The 17581-nt window shown below is 40.1% G+C and overlaps 1 protein-coding gene across 1 annotated transcript in view; it reads left to right on the forward strand.

The window, feature by feature from the left end:
* PAQR6 (progestin and adipoQ receptor family member 6) overlaps positions 1–17581 on the forward strand; it is a 99344-nt gene that overhangs the window by 45545 nt on the left and 36218 nt on the right. Inside the window, exons 2-4 of the mRNA XM_053704612.1 lie at positions 809–943; positions 12804–12931; positions 13471–13676. Of these exons, the coding sequence (XP_053560587.1) occupies positions 893–943; positions 12804–12931; positions 13471–13676 (385 nt within the window). The 5' untranslated portion in view covers positions 809–892. The remainder of the gene's footprint in view (positions 1–808; positions 944–12803; positions 12932–13470; positions 13677–17581) is intronic.

The raw sequence follows: 17581 nt of genomic DNA on the forward strand, positions 1-17581 counted from the left end.
ATTCAGATAGGGCATGTCATTTGAAACAACTTTCTAATTTACTTCTATTATCAAATTTGCTTTGTTCTCTTGATATTCTTAGTTGAAAGCTAAACCTAGGTAGGTTTATATGCTAATTTCTTAGCCCTTGAAGGCCGCCTCTTATTGAATGCATTTGACAGGTTTTCACGGCTAGAGGGCATTAGTTTGTGTTTCATATAAATAACGTGCTCACGCACATGAAGTTATTTAAGCCTCAGCCCTAATTGCCTGAAATGCAAGTCTGTCAAAAGATCTGAGATAAGGAGGCAGTCAGCAGAAGCTTAGATACAAGGTAATCACAGAGGTAAAAAGTATATTTCTATAACAGTGTTGGTTATGCAAAACTGGGGAATGGTAAATAAAGGGATTATCTATCTTTTTAAACAATAACATTTTTGGTGTTTACTATCCCTTTAATAGAAGGCTTGGTACTAAAGTGAAATGGCACCTGTAGTTGGTCTACTAAGTTTATGGTATCCAGAAGAGGAGAATGAGTATAATCAACAAGCGACCATCCTGTTGCCCCTGTCCCACATCCCTGTCAGTTTAAGCCTAATTGTTGTGTCACCTCTTGTTTTTTTCTCTCTAGATGTTCCTTTCTTGTATTTTCTAATATTATAAGAGCTGTTATGGCAATGCTAGTTGTGGGGAAAGAGAGTTAAACTGGTGTTATTTGTCGACCTAGCTCTGTGTTGGCTTCCTGGTGTTTCCTTGTCTCTCCCTCATGCTGAGGCTTCTGGGCTGCTCATATCTTGCTTCATTTCCTTTTGCTGAAATTTTATTGTAGAACGGATGTTTGGTCGCCACAGGAGATCTTCTTTGAGGGAGAAGGAGTAAGCAGCAGCTGTCCAGGAACTTGCTCTGCCTCAAGATGTTAACAGTCAAATTGCCTGAGCTGCTGAGTGTTCATCAGATGCCCCGCGTGAGTATCCTGCTAACCTTCTGTACATGCATTCTCAGATACAGAATAATATACGCTGTAGCATAGATCACTAAAACAAATTCATAGCATGTGCATCCTTCATTTAAAGGTAGTTTTCATACTTTAAGAGTTCTGCTTGTGGAAGACATCTTTATTTTCAGATATTAAAGGGACAGTCTAGTCAAAATTAAACTTTCAATATTCAGATAGGGCATGTCATTTTAATTAACTTTCCAATTTACTTTTATCATAAAATTTGCTTTTTCCTCTTGGTATTCTTAGCTGAAACTTAAACCCACACAGACTCATATGCTAATTTCAAAGCCCTTGAGGGCTGCATCTAATCAAATGCTTTTTAACTTGTTTTTCAACACAGAGACCGAAAGTACATGTGGGCCATATAGATAACACTGTATTCAGGCACAGAAAGTTATTTAAGATTTAGCACAACACAATGCTAAATTTAAAATAATGCTAAATAGATAATAAATAGTCACAGTCATGTGACCAGGGGGCTGGATGAAGGTTCCTAGATGCAAGGTAATCACAGAGGTAAAACGTATATTGATATAACTGTGTTGGTTATGCAAAACTGTGGAATGGTTAATAAAGGGATTATCTATCTTTTAAAACAATAAAAATTCTATTGTAGACTGTCCCTTTAATTAACATATTCCATAGCCCTTTATAGGGGTACAATAGCTAGAGTTATGATAGTAAAAATCAAGTAAACCAACATGAAAGGAAATTGAGGAAGTTCTGTGACAATTTTGTTTCAAACATCTAATCAGTTTTAATAATTGTATTTGTAGTTTTATCATATTTTGCTGCATTTTACATAAAACTGGTACACATATGAAGGGCTGACTTCCATCTTTAGTACCAAAGGCAGATGCTATTCAGTCATCAACCTCAAGGATATTTTCCACACAGTAAACCAAGTGCTCCCTCTGATAAACTTTATTTACAGCTGGGTGTTTAGCACTAGAGAAATTAAGTAATAATTTGTAATGTTGCATAACTTGAACAGCCAGCTACAAACATTGAATAATGATAAAAGCTTGCATACAGTACATGTATAACAAATAACAGTTTAACGTAGTACAGATTGTATGTTAGGTAGCTGGTACAGGAAATTGGTTTAAAAGGTCAGTATACACCACATTATCATATAACTGCATGTAATAGACACTACTACTATAAAGGAGCTAGCAGAAATCTTTAGATATCAGTATACATCTAAAATGTTGGGGCTTGGTTAGGAGTCTGAAAATCAGCACAATGTTATTTAAAAATAAGCAAAATACATTTTTTACATGTTTACGCTCCCAGATGGGCTATATAAATGTTTATCTACCAAACATGTATGCAAAGAAAAATCTAGTGTTCAATTTCCCTTTAATAATGCAGAGCAATTTTATCCAACTATCAAATCTTAATCTCAATCTACTGTTAGAGATTTATGCTTTTCAGAAAAGTTTCACAGTATTATTTAGAAGAGCAGCACAACTTTACCGTTGTTTACCATAACTTCTCTTTTTATTCCGTAAAGGATTCCAAAACTTTCTAATTTTTTGCACCAACAGACCACAAATATGAAATTGTGCATGTATAAATATTATAACATTCCTATTTGCTGCTTGTAACAAAGCTTCTAAACTTGAGAAATTCATTTTTATTTTCGGGTATTACATCACATCAGACAACCCTCAAATATGGGAGGCACGCGATCCGACAAACATACCAATAGAAATTACATTTTTTGCATCTCATAATGCAGCATTTACCCGACCATGCACTTGCACGTATCGATTTGTCTACCCACGCATGCGCATATGCGTACAATGACGCCTCATTTACCCATACAATTTACCCATAGATTATGCTGGTCTGCATGTTTTCCTGTGGTAACGTCTGTTATAACGAGAAAGTTAAATTGCGCATGCGCATAACGAAGAAAATTTGCCATCTTGATAACTGGAGTTATCGATGTTGATTGGAGGATTAAAAGTTATTGCCGGTCGGTGGGTTTGGAAATCAATATAAATTCATATATATGAAGCGCTATTGTAATTACAAAATGCACTTTATAGTGATCTGGCTATTGGAGGTCAATTGTTTTGTGGGTTTTGTGTCCCTTTAAGTACATATGTAAGTTACCAGTGATAAAAGGAACTAAAGGGACATAGTGAACTATTTGCTGTACTGTAGAAGATGTAACAGCGTTCTTATAATGTACCATTGCTAGACTTTTACTGTGCATTCCGCTACTACTGTATATCTAGGGCTGTAGGTGGAAGCACACTTGTGTGTGTGTGTGTATCTTTTTAAATTAGATTGCACTTGGAATGTATTTTATTTAAATTAAAACTGAAAAACAGCTTCACTTTCTATGAGCCAGATAATCAAACATTCTCTAGTTTGGAGAGAGAATATAGTGTTAACTTCACAGGGGCATAACTCACTCACTCACTTAAGGGGAGTAATCTGGAAATCCCAGAGAGATGCATTTCATAGAAAGTAATGAAGCTCTCTAGGATAGAACATTTCACATGGAAGAGAAAAGATATATGGAGAATCCCTGGGGTGGGTTGATATAAATACTCCATTTGCATCAATTCCAAATTAAACTGAAATGTTTTCACTACAATTTAACTTGCTTTTGTCTATAGTTTAGTATATATTACTTTCCTGATAGTTAAAATAAGTGTTTTGTGAATTTTGAGCAAACTTCACCTGCATACAGCTAGCGAGACAAATCGGTGAGACCAGCTTGATTTCTTAAAAATTTCACGAAACTGGGAACCCCCCTGTTCAGTCCAGCCAACTTCCCTGTCCCTGCCACTTTCTGAAACTGTAAGTTTACAATGGAGGAAATACAAGGTCTGATCCTAAGTTATTAAAGCAACACAGAAACTTTCAACGCATAATCAAAATGTGTAAAATAACTGCTAGAACATAATTAAAATGTATTAAATTACAAATGAGAAAGTGCAAAGCTTAAATGCAATGTAATATAAAATACAAAGCACAAAGTGTAAGTGTAACAAAACTCTCATATCATGCAGTGCTATATTGCTGGGCTTGTCTCTGCTTTACATAAATAAATGAGAGAGATCTCGCCGTGCTGGAAAGTCCCACCCTCTTTCTTTTGAAAAGTCTGAACTACAATGTCTCCCCAAACTGGAGACTCTTTGAATTTCATGTCCTTGGTGACATGCTACCTAATCTGCAAAGCTTTAATGTGATTTACATTTGAGTGCAAGGTCATTTTAAGCTCTGCTTTCAAATAATGGGAAATAAGTAGCCTAGATTGACTAATAATTTCCACAGTGAGAAATATTTCCCAGTTCCTACATTTCCCAGTTGAACTGATTCACTAAACTTGAGGTGACATTCCTTTGCTGTGCTTCCTTTTGTTTTGTGTTCAAACTCTTTTTTGAACATCAGTCTTCTCTTCTACATATCCTGGTTACAATAATCTCAGTACATGGACCCTTATTGGTTATTTAGTGATAAATGACTTGCCTGTGAAGGGCCAATGTAGTAAGGCAAGCACCTAATAAGAGGTAATTAACCATTACTGGTTGTTGAAACCACAGCTTATACTGGAAATATTTTTGACTATAGAAAAGCTATACAAAGAAGAAGAAATTAACCTGACACAATTTTATGCAAATTGAAAACCAGTGTAGCATCGGCCAAAACTTTATTGAATTCCAAACAGCAGCAAAGAAAACTGAGCAAAAATTTGCATAATATTGCAACAATACTGCACCAATCAGAACAAGGTCATAGCATAAGATTCCATAACACAATAGGAACTTCCTCTTTTCTTTGAGATGAAGACATAGGGACTAAAATAAACATCAACAAACGATCATCCACAGGCAAAAAAGGTCCCATGAACAGAGTTGAAGAATCCACTAAGATGGTCACACTGAAAAACAAAGGAAGAACATAAATAACCATAGTTCTACACTGAGTGAACATGAATGAACAGACATAATCATAGAATGAACCAAAACAAAATATTTACCTTTTTTTATGTGATTTTGCATTTATAATGCACAGAAAGGTCAGCAGCATGAGGGATCGGCTTAAAATAAAATAAAAGGTAGATGCTGAAGACCAGTCTGCCACTTTCAAGATGTCTTGAATCTGACTACCAGCCAAAAGGGAAGCAGCAGCCCCTCTGACCGAATGGGCTCCAAAAGACAAATCAATGCCCACTGAGGACCTAAGCCAACAAACCCATCAGGGAAGAGTAGGGTAAGAGACCATTCTGAAAGGAGGAACATAGGAGATGAGAATTTGACCCTGCTGGGAAGCGCTAGAAGCCTCCGTTGATTTAGGTAGAGACCATCATTCGAAGCCCATGAGCAGAGGAAATTGAGGACAATGGAAACATCCCAAAGGCGCAAATAGCGCGGAAGAGGTGGGCATTTCAAACGGATGGCCCTCAAGATGCGACACAACAAAGGGTGCTTGCCTACCAGAATACCCTCAATAGGGAGGTGTCCAGCAGAGATAGCGTAGCACACTAAATTAATGGAGCGCTAAGCCTTCCCTTGAGAAAAAAAGTTATGTCAGGAAATTAACAATCAAATTTGGAGGAGCTGTAAAGGGATCAGCTTGTCTGCAATCGCACCAACAGACCCATGATGTCCAGGCTGAAGCATAGCACTTCCGAGTGCCCAGGGCCCCTCTGGTCTAGAAAAAAGGTCCGGCCTCTGGGAAAGGAGGAGAGGTGGGGAAATGGTCATCTCCAATAGAGAGGAACCCAGGTTGCGTCGGCCAAAATGGGGTGAGTATGGTAAGGCAACATCTGGTTTTCAGCACCATCCAAAGGGACCTCAGAATGAGAGCAAAGGGAGGAAATGCGTAAGCTCCCATCAGAGGCCATGGTCGAAGGAAGCCGTCTGTGCTTCGCTCCCTGGATCTGGGAGCCAACTGAAGTACCTGGGAAGTTGATGGTTGGTACGGGATGCAAATAGATCCAGGGGAAAAAGTACAGAAGAATTTCTGAATGGTAATAAAAACGGGTGAAGTACACGCCAATTGCTGGAATCTCTCCAATAATGAGAGAACCATTCTGCCACCGTGTTGGAGACACCAGGATGTATTGTGCCTGGAGGGAGATATTGCGGGAAGCACAAAACCAAAAAAGGTCGGAAGCTAGGTCTGATATGATAAGGCCTTGGATTTTGGACCAGATAGCCAGTTAATGTATTGTACAGCAGAGATGTTGTCCATCCGAAGAAGGATGCAAGTCTGTGCATTGCTTTTAGAAACATCAGATCGCGAAAGAGCCTGCCAACAGCTCCAAACAGTTGATGTGGAGAGAGCCTTCTTAAAAGGTCCAAGAGCCCATGATACCAGATCCCCACAAGCAGCAGCCCAGCCTAGGAGACTGGCATCCGAGGACATCACAAAATCCGGACCAGAGCCAAAAATAGCTTTGCTGTTCCATGATTCCATGTGCAGGAGCCACCAGGACATTTCCACTCTTACTTCGTCGGTCAGGAAAATCATTTGGTGGTAGGACCTGGACTCCCGAAATAACCGAATCTTCAGGCGTTGCATCACCCGGTAATAAGGAGGTGCAGGTAAAATCGCCTGAATGGACGAGGACCAAAGGCCGATAATTCTGGACAGTTGACGAATGGATATCATCAGAGCTGACAGAGCCCCCTGAATCTCCAATTTGATTCTGTCTATTTTGTCCTGAGGGAGGAGAAGAAGGCCCAAAGTGGAGTCTAAGAGAAATCCAAGGAATTCCACCTGTTGGGAGGGTGAAAGAGACGACTTTTGAAAGTTGATGACGAAACCTAAACCCTGAAGGAGGGTCATGGTGACGTCTAGGTGAAGCAGGAGAGTTGGTCGATCCTCTGCCATAAGGAGGATGTCATTGAGGTATATGATAAGGCGAATACCTCTGCTTCTCAGGGAGGCCACCGCGGGTTTCACGAGTTTGGTAAAACACCATGGGGCAGAACTGAGGCCGAATGGAAGGCAGCTAAATTGCCAGAGTTGGTTTGCCCAGAGAAATCTGAGAAATTTCAGGGCCTTGAAACACCGGAACCGTGGGATAGGCATCGGTCAAGTCTAGGCGAACCAACCAGTCTCTGGTTCATAAAAAAATGTGAATTTGAAGTGACGGTATATCACAAAAAGTTGAGGTCCGGGAGATTGATGATCGGGCAAGGAAGAAGTTGCTGATAAAGCCTTGATCTGGGGAGATGACCGGTTCCATAGCTCCCTTGTGACTGAGGGAGAGAACCTCCACTTGGACGAGGGCAGAAGCCTCTTTGGACAAGTTTAGGGGTTTTGGAAGAGAGTGTTGAAAGAGAGGGCAGATGAATTCCAGGTTGAAACCTTGAATAGTTTGGGAGGTCCAAGAGTCTTGGAAAATAAGATCCCACATAGGGGAAAAATGGGAGAGTCTGCCCTCAAAGGGAAAGGGGGAAGAGAAAGGGGGAGGAGGGGTACTCACTCTGAGGGGGAGCTGGTCCTGCTGTCAAAGCGGCTGTGGGCGTTCTTGATCTATCTGCTCTGGGGCGGGGTGGGAAGAGGGTCCTAGGATGGGAGAGTTACTGATGAAATCCAAATACTTGACGTTATTGTTGTGCCAGAAATTGTTGTCGCTTGGAGAGGCGACCCCTGAATCTGCCGGCTGCCGGCCCTGCCAAAAACCTGAGTAGGGTTGAAGACCATCCTTAGGGAAGCTTGTATTTTCTTAATTGAGGTGAAAGTGGAGACGTAATGTCTCATAATTTGTAAAAAGGGGTCCCCAAAAAGAAGCCCCTTGGCTGAAGAACCTGCTTCTTTTACTATTAAGCCTGCCAAACGGGGGTTGATGCGCAAGAGGGCTGACCACCTGCGCTCACTAGACAGGGCGACATTTGTGTTTCCCAGTAAACAAAAATATTGAAAGGCCCATTCTCGAATAGTGAACGGATCCAATGTAGAGCTAGAGAGAAGGGCATTATCAGTGAGGTGCAGGATCTGGGCCAAGGGACCAGAGATATAAAGTAACTTGTCCTGCACTCCTCTGAGAGCTTTATCCATACCCTTCCTGGGATCCCTACCCTTTCTGGTAAGAAAAGTGACCAATTTGGTGTCAGATTGTAACAGATTCTCTTCCGGGGAGGGAAGGTCTTCGCCATTCTGCCCTGAGTTTATTGTGATTTTCGCGATCCAGGGATTTGCGAAGCCGTCTTTGGAGAAAACGGGAGAGATGAGGAGCCAGAGACCAGTCAGAGGACCTAGGGTCTTTTATATGTTTGGGGCTAAAGATGGGATTCCCCGCAGGGTCCACCAACTCATCCTCTGGCTCCTCATGATTCGCCAAAGGAGGAATTGAAATGGGGGTCAGAGGCTTCTTGGTAAGATCGATCCTCTGCTTCCCACTCTAAGCCTTCCAGATAAAAATCCTTCATATCAAAATTGTCAGAGTCTGAGCTCTGATGCCCCTCTTGTAAACCCTGGGGGTAGAGAGTTCTTTTACCCCGTTTTACCTCTGGGGAGGAGGTTCTATCACCCCTATGTTAGACGCCCAGGGGAGGGGGGTGAAGCCTACGGGCCAGAACTTTGCCCTTATGAGTGGCTGGATGGGATTGGGCTTTCTAATGCCTCTTGCGAGGTCTCAGCGGTTCAGACTCAGGAGGAACCGTTTTATAACTTCTTCTGTGAATTATTCACACAAGTAATATAATTGGAAGCAGGACGTGCACTTTCATAAAAAAAATATTTCCAGTTATACCCAGAATATAATGTTATTTTATTAAGCAAACAGTGGTGTTACCTGGAGGGGGTCAGGGGGCCCTAGCCCTCCCAGAATAATGGCTGCCCCTCATTGATGCGCCAACAGGGGTGATCCTTTGCTATCCCACCATCACTCCGCCCAGTCCTTCCGCAGCTTCATCTGCACCCACCTGTTGCACACCCACAGATTCCCCGATCCTTCCCACTGGTTCCACCCTCCTGATGCCTCCCCACCCAAAAATCACTAGTGGGCCTTCTAGATGTGTCCCCTTAGTGTAATTCCTTGAGGCACCATTGATAGCAGACATGGTACACAGTAGTCAATGTTCTGAAATGTAGCAAACTATTTTACTTTAAAGCAGTTAGCATCAATTTATCTTCCAAAAACAGAAAAATGTAGTATTATTCAATAGATTTGTTTTTCAATACATATTTAATCATTAGAAGATAGTCACTTTGCTCTATAAATAAAATACCTAACTATATGACATTACATATATTTGAAAACTGCACAATATACTGATTTCATAGAGGGTGATTTATCTCATTAGGACAGAGTTTATTTACTGTTAAAAAACTTTAATTTAGATACATTAGGTAGTCATTATCAATATTAGCCACTATGGTTCCCTTTTGCATTGCTTGCATATATTTTGCTGACATGTAAAAAAGAGGACCAGTAAAACACAGTAGATTTGCATAATCAACACATGCAAGATAACAAGACAATACAATAGCATTTACTCTGAATTTTAGTAGATTTTGTCCATTCCCCTTGTACCATGTGATAGCCATCAGCCAATCATAAATGCATATACGTATAGTCTGGGAATTCTTGCACATGCTCAGTAGGAGCTGATGAATCAAAAAGTGTAAATATAAAAGACTGTGCACATTTTTTTTAATAGAAGTAAATTGGAAAGTTGAGCGTTTGACAGGGTCAGATGGGACTACTTATGGTGTACGCTTGCCCAATTCGGTATACCAGACGAAGTGATAACAGCAATTCGAGCCCTGTATTCCTGCCCAACTGCGGTGGTTAAAGGCCTGGGATTTGCTTCCCCGGAAATACATATTACCAATGGCACCAGGCAAGGATGTCCCTTGTCACCCCTAATCTTTACACTGGCCATTGAACCTCTGGTTCAAGCCATTAGGAACTCAAGTGCGATACATGGGGTAAAATTTGGGGGAGTCACTGCAAAGGTAGCATTGTTTGCCGATGACGTTACTCTATTCCTCACAAACCTGTTGGGCTCCTTGCCGATGCTACTAGACCTTCTTTCCAAATTTGGGACATATAGCTATTACAAGATTAACGTCTTTAAAACGGAGGCTTTACCGCTCTGTATTCCTGCATTTGAATTAGATGTTCTACGAACATCATACTCTTTCCAATGGTCACACACTACCATCCGGCACCTTGGAGTACAATTGGGTCCCGACCCGAAATCTGTACTTGCCATAAACTACTCGAATATAGTTAAAGAGGTGACTGAGCTCACCACTTCCTGGAGCCTTAAAGAGCTATCATGGCTAGGCCGTATAGCATCTTTTAAAATGTCGATTCTACCTAAAATTCTCTATTATTTCCGGTGTATCCCCCTTAATGTGCCCAGTGCCCTGATAGATACACTCCAATCTATTGGCCAAAAATACATATGGGGAAAGTCTAAGCCGCGGATTGCTGCGAAAATACTCCAGAAAAAATACGAACGGGGAGGAGTAGCTATGCCTAGCATATGCGGATATTATGAGGCAGCCAGATTATCGCACATTACAGCGTGGGCAGACAAAGGGGAACCTCAAGGATGGAAGAGTATAGAAAATTTTGACCTGCCCAGGGGGCTGGGCTGGGCAGATTTGCCCTGGATCCCTGACTATCAACTAGACATGCTGAGAATTAAAAATGTCATTGTCAGGGATAACCTAAAAATGTGGCGTACTCTTAAAAACCTGCCTGAGGTTGCCCCTCATCCATCCCCTATACACTCACTACCCGCTTTGCTTGCAGCCTTACCTGACACGCATGTCCAACACTGGAGAGATTGGGATCTGAAACTGGTCTCCCAGTTATACCCCTCGGGCACTTTGATCACTCCAGACAATATAAGATCGGTTATACAGGATCCTCCCGTGTGGGCTATATTTGAATACTACAGGCTATATGCCTTTTTGATGTCTTGGGGGTTTCCTAGGGTCCACATTAGACCCCTGACCAACTGGGAGAAATTGTGGCAGTTACAGGTTAAGACCCCTAGAATCATCTCATTCCATTACAACCTACTGCAGTCATCCACAAACAGAGACAGACCCTGGCAACTCAGAGCCTGGGAAGGAGACCTCTCCAGACCAATCTCTGACAAAAACCTTCATCTTGCTATGATACTAACTAAAAAGACTCTGCACTGTGCGAACACTCTTGAGTCATATATGAAACTATTTTTGAGATGGTACTACACCCCCTCCAGACTATCGCAGATGTTCCCTACAGCATCCTCCTTATGTTGGAGAGGATGCGAGCTAAGAGGTTCAGACATACACATATGGTGGGATTGCCCTAACCTGAAACCCACATGGCTCCAAGTATCTACCCTTTGCCTCAATCTCGGAATGAAAATGCCACTAACCCCTGAAATGGCCCTACTACACATATTCCCGCGTAGTATCCCGACCCCTTTGATTAAGTTATTAATTTTCATACTCGCGGCCACGAAGTTGGCAATAGCGAGAGCCTGGAAACAGATACAGCCCCCAGACATTGCAGCTATCACATCCATAATACAAGTCTATGCTAAGATGGAACAGGGTTATTACTTAAATGCTGATAGGGAGGAACTTTACTGGCAAATTTGGGAACCCTGGTTCCACTATCAGGAAGATTGCAGGCAGGATGCTTCGAGAGATGGGGCCCCCAATCATTCGCACTAACTGAATCTAGCCCCACAGTATGATAGACCCCTGGTCCTGGATTAAGATTCTACATCTGCTTCCACTGATCTGTGCCTGTTGGCCACCATTCCTTCTCTCCCTATTCTGCTTCTTCTGCCCTTTTCCCACGCCCCCTCTCCCCTCTCCCATACCATGAGACCCTCTGCCCTTTCCCCATCCCCTAACCTCCCTCCCCCTCAGTCCTTTTTTTTTCTCTTGGGGTTATTTGCCCCGCCTGGAGATGCACACTACGAATGGCCCGCTGGGCTGTGGAGTCGAACATGGAAATAACTTTTACCTAGGGTTAATGGTCGAAATTCCTCTAAGGTTGAGTCCATATCTAAATTCATTGTACTACATCAAATATAGCAAATAGGTCCAGCCTATGCATATTCATCGTGACCCCTGATGAGTGGTTTATATCTGTTTCCTCTGGTCTGTACTTGTTGGCCTGCGTTCTCTCCCTCTCCTTCTCTGCCTTATCCTTCCCTTCCCCATTCTCTTCCCCTCCCCCTATAATACACAACCTCCTTTTTTCCTTCCTACCCTTTATCCCCCTCCCCCCTATTTTTACTCCTCCTTCTTAGAGGTTCTTTACCCCACTTGGGGACATGTATCACGAATGGCCCTCTGGGTCGCTAAGACAAGCATGGTAAAGGTTCTCATTCAGTCGACTAGTCGGCATTATTGTACTACTGTGTTCACATTTGGATTATAGTACTACACCAATCATAGCATTCAGGTGTGGCTAAAGCAATTTGCCCATTCTGTATCCTTTTGTATCCTGGAGAAATATGTTATGTACCTGATATTACCTACAACTGTTCATGGAGACACTTTTATTATGACTTCTGTTAAATCTGTATGTACAAAGTGAGTTAATTACTCTGTAATTGTCGTTATCAAGCTTACTTTATAATGAAAATAAAAAGTTATTTAAAAAAAAAAAATTTGGAAAGTTGATTTTAATTACATGCTGTATCTAAATCATGAAAATTTAATTTGACCTGAGTGTCCCTTTAAAGTGTTTTCCCATGTTTACTCAATCTGAAAAAAACTAGATATTTTTGATTTATCACATTTGTTACATGCAGCATATGTTAATAGGTTGGGGGTCAAGGAAAGCAAAAACACATTTTATTTGCATGTTTGTAATTTACAGATCTTCTGGGAGGATGGCATCATGTCAGGTTACCGTCACCCTAAGAGCTCAGCCATAGATTGTCTGCTCAGTTCCTTCCAAATGACTAATGAAACTGTGAATATTTGGACCCACTTCCTTCCTACCTGGTGAGTGAGTAGAATGCCTCAATCAAATGCACAACGTTTTAGGCTCCAGTAAGGGCTGCGCATGTACTAATAATGTACTCTGGTGATGCAAACCACAAACTTCCTTCCTTATGCCTTACCAACACAAATTATAGTCTTAAACCTGAAGGCAGTCTGTTCTCTTATATCTCTGATATTGTTTATTGCAACCTATAGTTCTGTAAATAAAAAAAATAAAAAAAAAAATACAAAAAACATTAGGTTTTCAAATGTAACAAAAGGGAAACATCATGCTATATGGAGTAAACACTGTATTATTTAAAGACAAGTGAACGATGTGTATATCAACATTTTTCAGTCAACTGCTTAACTGTGTGGTGACATAGCTTACAGATATTAATAACCGCAAACTGGAGCTACGAAGAGATTGAAATTTGAGTTTGTGCAAAAGATGTTAAATTTGTGTTGAATGAGAGAGGTTATTAATAGTGCACATGCTATTCCAATAGAACAAGCTTTGTTATTGATTAGATCTGGTTGTGTGTTCATTGCTTCTCTAGGTATTTCCTGTGGAGGTTCCTACTGCTCACCTACATGCTGGACTTCTGTAGGGAATCGTATAACTGGCCTCTTCTGGTATACATGATGCTCATCTGTCTTTATCCCTTCACCTCCAGTTTTGCCCATACCTTCAGCAGCATGTCTACCCATGCCCGCCATATCTGCTATTTCTTGGACTATGGAGCATTGAGCCTCTACAGCCTAGGTATGTCTAGAAGACATCTTGTACAACTCCTCGTTGCTAAACTGATCTACTTCCTTATGTTCTGTAAAATGTCACTCTTAATTCATCTTTGATATAGTCTTAAACAAATTAAATTAAATGCATTCTAGAAAAGCTTTATTTTCCTCACTGCTTCTGCTAAAAGGCTGTTTTATATATCTGTTTAACATCTAGAATTCTGTTTCTAAATGTATCTCTGAATCTCCAATTTTTGAATCTCAAATTTGAGATTTCTCCTTTCACCTTCCTTCTTCCCGCTTCACTTCTCAGTTATTTGACTTTAAGTATGGCAGTTTTTGCAGCAATTCATTAAAAGGCTGAATAGTTTTTAGTCATTGTCTAGATGATTACGAGCATGTTTTATTTTTGCTGCAAGGGTCTGGCCAACTTATGTTCTCCAGTAGGCTTGTCTGTACCCACTTGTTTATTGGTGGGTGAATTTATCCACCAATCGGCAAGAACAACCCAGTTTGTTCACCAAAAATGGTCCGGCATCTAAACTTACATTCTTGCATTTCAAATAAAGATACCAAGAGAATGAAGACAATTTGATAATAGGAGTCAATTAGAAAGTTGCCTTAAATTGCATGTTCTATCTGAATTGCAAAATAAACATTTTGGGTTCAGTGTCCCTTTAATCTCCAGCCCTCCAAGTGAACAGCAAATTATATGTTAAAAGGTTGGACACCCATACTATAATTTCCCCCATAGGTTAATATGCTGGTTCTTTGGGTAGCGTTGCAGTGTGTTGTCTTACCCCTAACATTTTGTGAGAAGAAAGAAGTGGAAAGGATATATGTGTGTTTGTCTTTTAACTCAAGATTAGGTTTTTGTTCCAAATAAAAGGTGGAAAGTGTTTCCCCCTGTTGATATTGTGGTATTAGAGAGAATTTTGAATACAATTTGTAAGCCTGGAAAAAACATTTTTATTTGTCTACCTGATTTAAATCCTTCCTTCTGCAGAAATTTATTTGTAAACCTGTTCCTACAGTAGATGTCTGTATATACATTAAAGGGAAAGTAAACAATCCGCAACCTCTGTGCCGCAACAAAAAATACATCGTAAAATGTTTAGTTTAATTCATGATTTTTTTTAAAATCTTTATTTATCAAATTATTTTACCTTATAAGCCGGATCAGTATATCGCCGTCCCCTGCCCGCCTCCAAATAATAGTATTTTGCGATGACGAATATCGCTTTAACTAATTTTATTGGTCCCCCAGTGGAGTCTTAAAATCTATTTTCTACACCCCCATCTTCAATTGTCTCTCATTGAATTTACTCCTTGTATAGAAACTTGTTCATGAGACATGCATGCGCATTGATTAGGCTTACGAGTCAGTGATATTCATTAGACGGCTCTTCAGGGAATCATTCAAGGAACAGCGAATGCGATCTCTGCTACGATACTAAACAATGAATCAAGTGATTCATTGATTAATATGTATCACAGCAGAGAGCGTATTTTTGCACATGCGCAATAAATCTTAACTCACGAGAGTTAGCACAGATGACCATGTATAGAGCGGATGGGACTGCTCTTACGTTTAGCATAACAAAACCAGGAAATGAGCGGGGGCAGAGGAACCTACAAGACGGTATGAACGAACAAACATTAAAATATACAAAATAAAAAGGAATCTAAAAAAAAAAAAGTTAGCAACTATATACTTTCAATTTAACCAACTGTAGTATGAGTCCTTTGAAGAGAAGATCTTCCTTTAAAGATCCAATAAATAAGTGATCAGAAGCAGACTTATTTTTTTCAGACTGGTCACTTTATTTATACGTTAGGATTTTTAACTTTTTAATGCAGTCATCAATTCAAACATTTAACTCTACGTGTTTTTGAGCCTTCATCGTACCACACTATATTTATCAGATTGTAAATGATATTCCCTTTTTATGTGGCTGCCTTGTTTGTTTACATGGAGTTATAAAGCTTGGCTGCTAATATACAGCTTTTAATACAGGGCTTTATGGATTAAAGCTTGGTCTAGTTATGTCTCCAAGAATATGTTTATGAATATTCCTAATAAGGGTAACATATTTTTTAGGCATAGCCTAAATTCTGTTATCAAAATATCACACATTACAACATTGAAAATATTCTTTAGGATGAATAAAGAAAATGTCTGGTTCCTGTTGAGATAAATTTCCTTTTGGGAACAATGTCTAGATTTGTAAGACTTATTCTTCCAAGAAGTAAATACATGAAAAGTCTTAGGATGCTTGATGTTCAATCTCTTTTTCACTAAGTGGTTGAAAGAAACAGTAAACCTAAAAAAAAATTCCCAAGCATTCTACTTTGTAATGCTGTTTTGTCGATCCCTGACCTTTTGGAAGCATTTATTTATTTAGTGACCCCATAATAAACTTTTTTTCTAAATCCAACAGCTGCCCATCAAAGCCTTTCAGTGTGTTGTCATAATCAGTGCAACTAATCAGAAGCTGCACTGCCCACTTCTCTGACTAAGCAGACCATGCCCTGACCTCAGTGCTGAAGCTGGAAAGCCATTGATAATCTTGGCAATGTTGTCGGAAGATAATAAAGCCTCAGTTAAATTAGCCTTGTTGTCTTCCCTGTGATGGGGGGGGGGGAATAATGACCTCAGTTTTGCAGAGATTTAGCTTTTGGTAGTGAGAGGACATCTGGGATTGAATATTAGAAAGACAGTCAGTGACCTGGTGCAAAGAGGTAGATTTGAGTGTCATCAGCATACAAATTATATTGAAATCTATATTTCAAAGGGACATAAAACTTTATTAAAGGAACATAAAACAAGTTGGAGACAAAATGTAATTATATGTACTTTAATTACTTTACTTGCAAATTTATACTGCAGTGCCTCGCCATTTACCCTTTCTTTTAAGTTTCCGAGTTATACAGCTCTTACTCCACCAACACATATCCTTCTATGGTTGTATCTATATCTACCATTGATTTGGTAGAAACCAGAAGTGAATACTCATTGTCTGCTGGAGCATGCCTAGAAGCAAATAAGCCCCTGTTAAAACAGTTGAAATAAGTCTGTGTTTCTGATGCTAAATATTGATAAGGGGGGAGGATCAGACTACTCTAGATAGCATGGCTATGTAACTAAGTTTGCTTATTCTTGAAAATTATTTTAAAATACTTGCCAGCAATTTTTTTTATTTTTTTTAATGCAAACTATTTTTTACTTAATTAGCCCTTTTAGAATATGCACAGATCTCAACATGTTTTATGGCACTCTAAGGAACCTAATGGTGATGTGTAGCTTGAGAAGAGAAGGGGACCAAGGACAGAGCCTTGTGGTACCCAAAAAGAAAGTGGTAAAGGGGCAGATGATGCGCCAGAGAAGGCTGCACTTAAGGTACGGTTAAACAGGTAGGAGAAGAACCATGGGTGTCTCAAATGCAGAAGGATTGGAAGGTTGGGAGTAAGACGGTGGTCAACAGTATCAAAGGCTGCAGACAGATCAAAAAGGCTTAAAAGAGAGAAGAGGCCTTTCAATTTCGCTATAAGGAGGTCGTTAGTAGCCTTAAAGGGACACTGAACCCAAAAAATGTATTTCGTGATTCAGATAGGGCATGCAATTTTAAGCAACTTTCTAATTTACTCCTACTATCAAATTGTCTTCATTCTCTTGGTATCTTTATTTAAAAAGCAAGAATGTAAATTTAGATGCCGGCCCATTTTTGGTGAGCAACCTGGGTTGTCCTTGCTGATTGGACAGCACCAATAAACAAGTGCTGTCCAAGGTCTGAACCAACATTTGGCTGGCTTCTTAGCTTAGATGCCTTCTTTTTCAAATAAAGATAGCAAGAGAATGAAGAAAATGTGATAATAGGAGTAAATTATAAAGTTGCTTAAAATTGCATGCTCTATATGAAACACGAAAGA

The sequence above is a fragment of the Bombina bombina genome, chromosome 1, assembly GCF_027579735.1.
Source record: "Bombina bombina isolate aBomBom1 chromosome 1, aBomBom1.pri, whole genome shotgun sequence".
In the NCBI taxonomy this organism is placed as follows: Eukaryota; Metazoa; Chordata; class Amphibia; order Anura; family Bombinatoridae; genus Bombina; species Bombina bombina.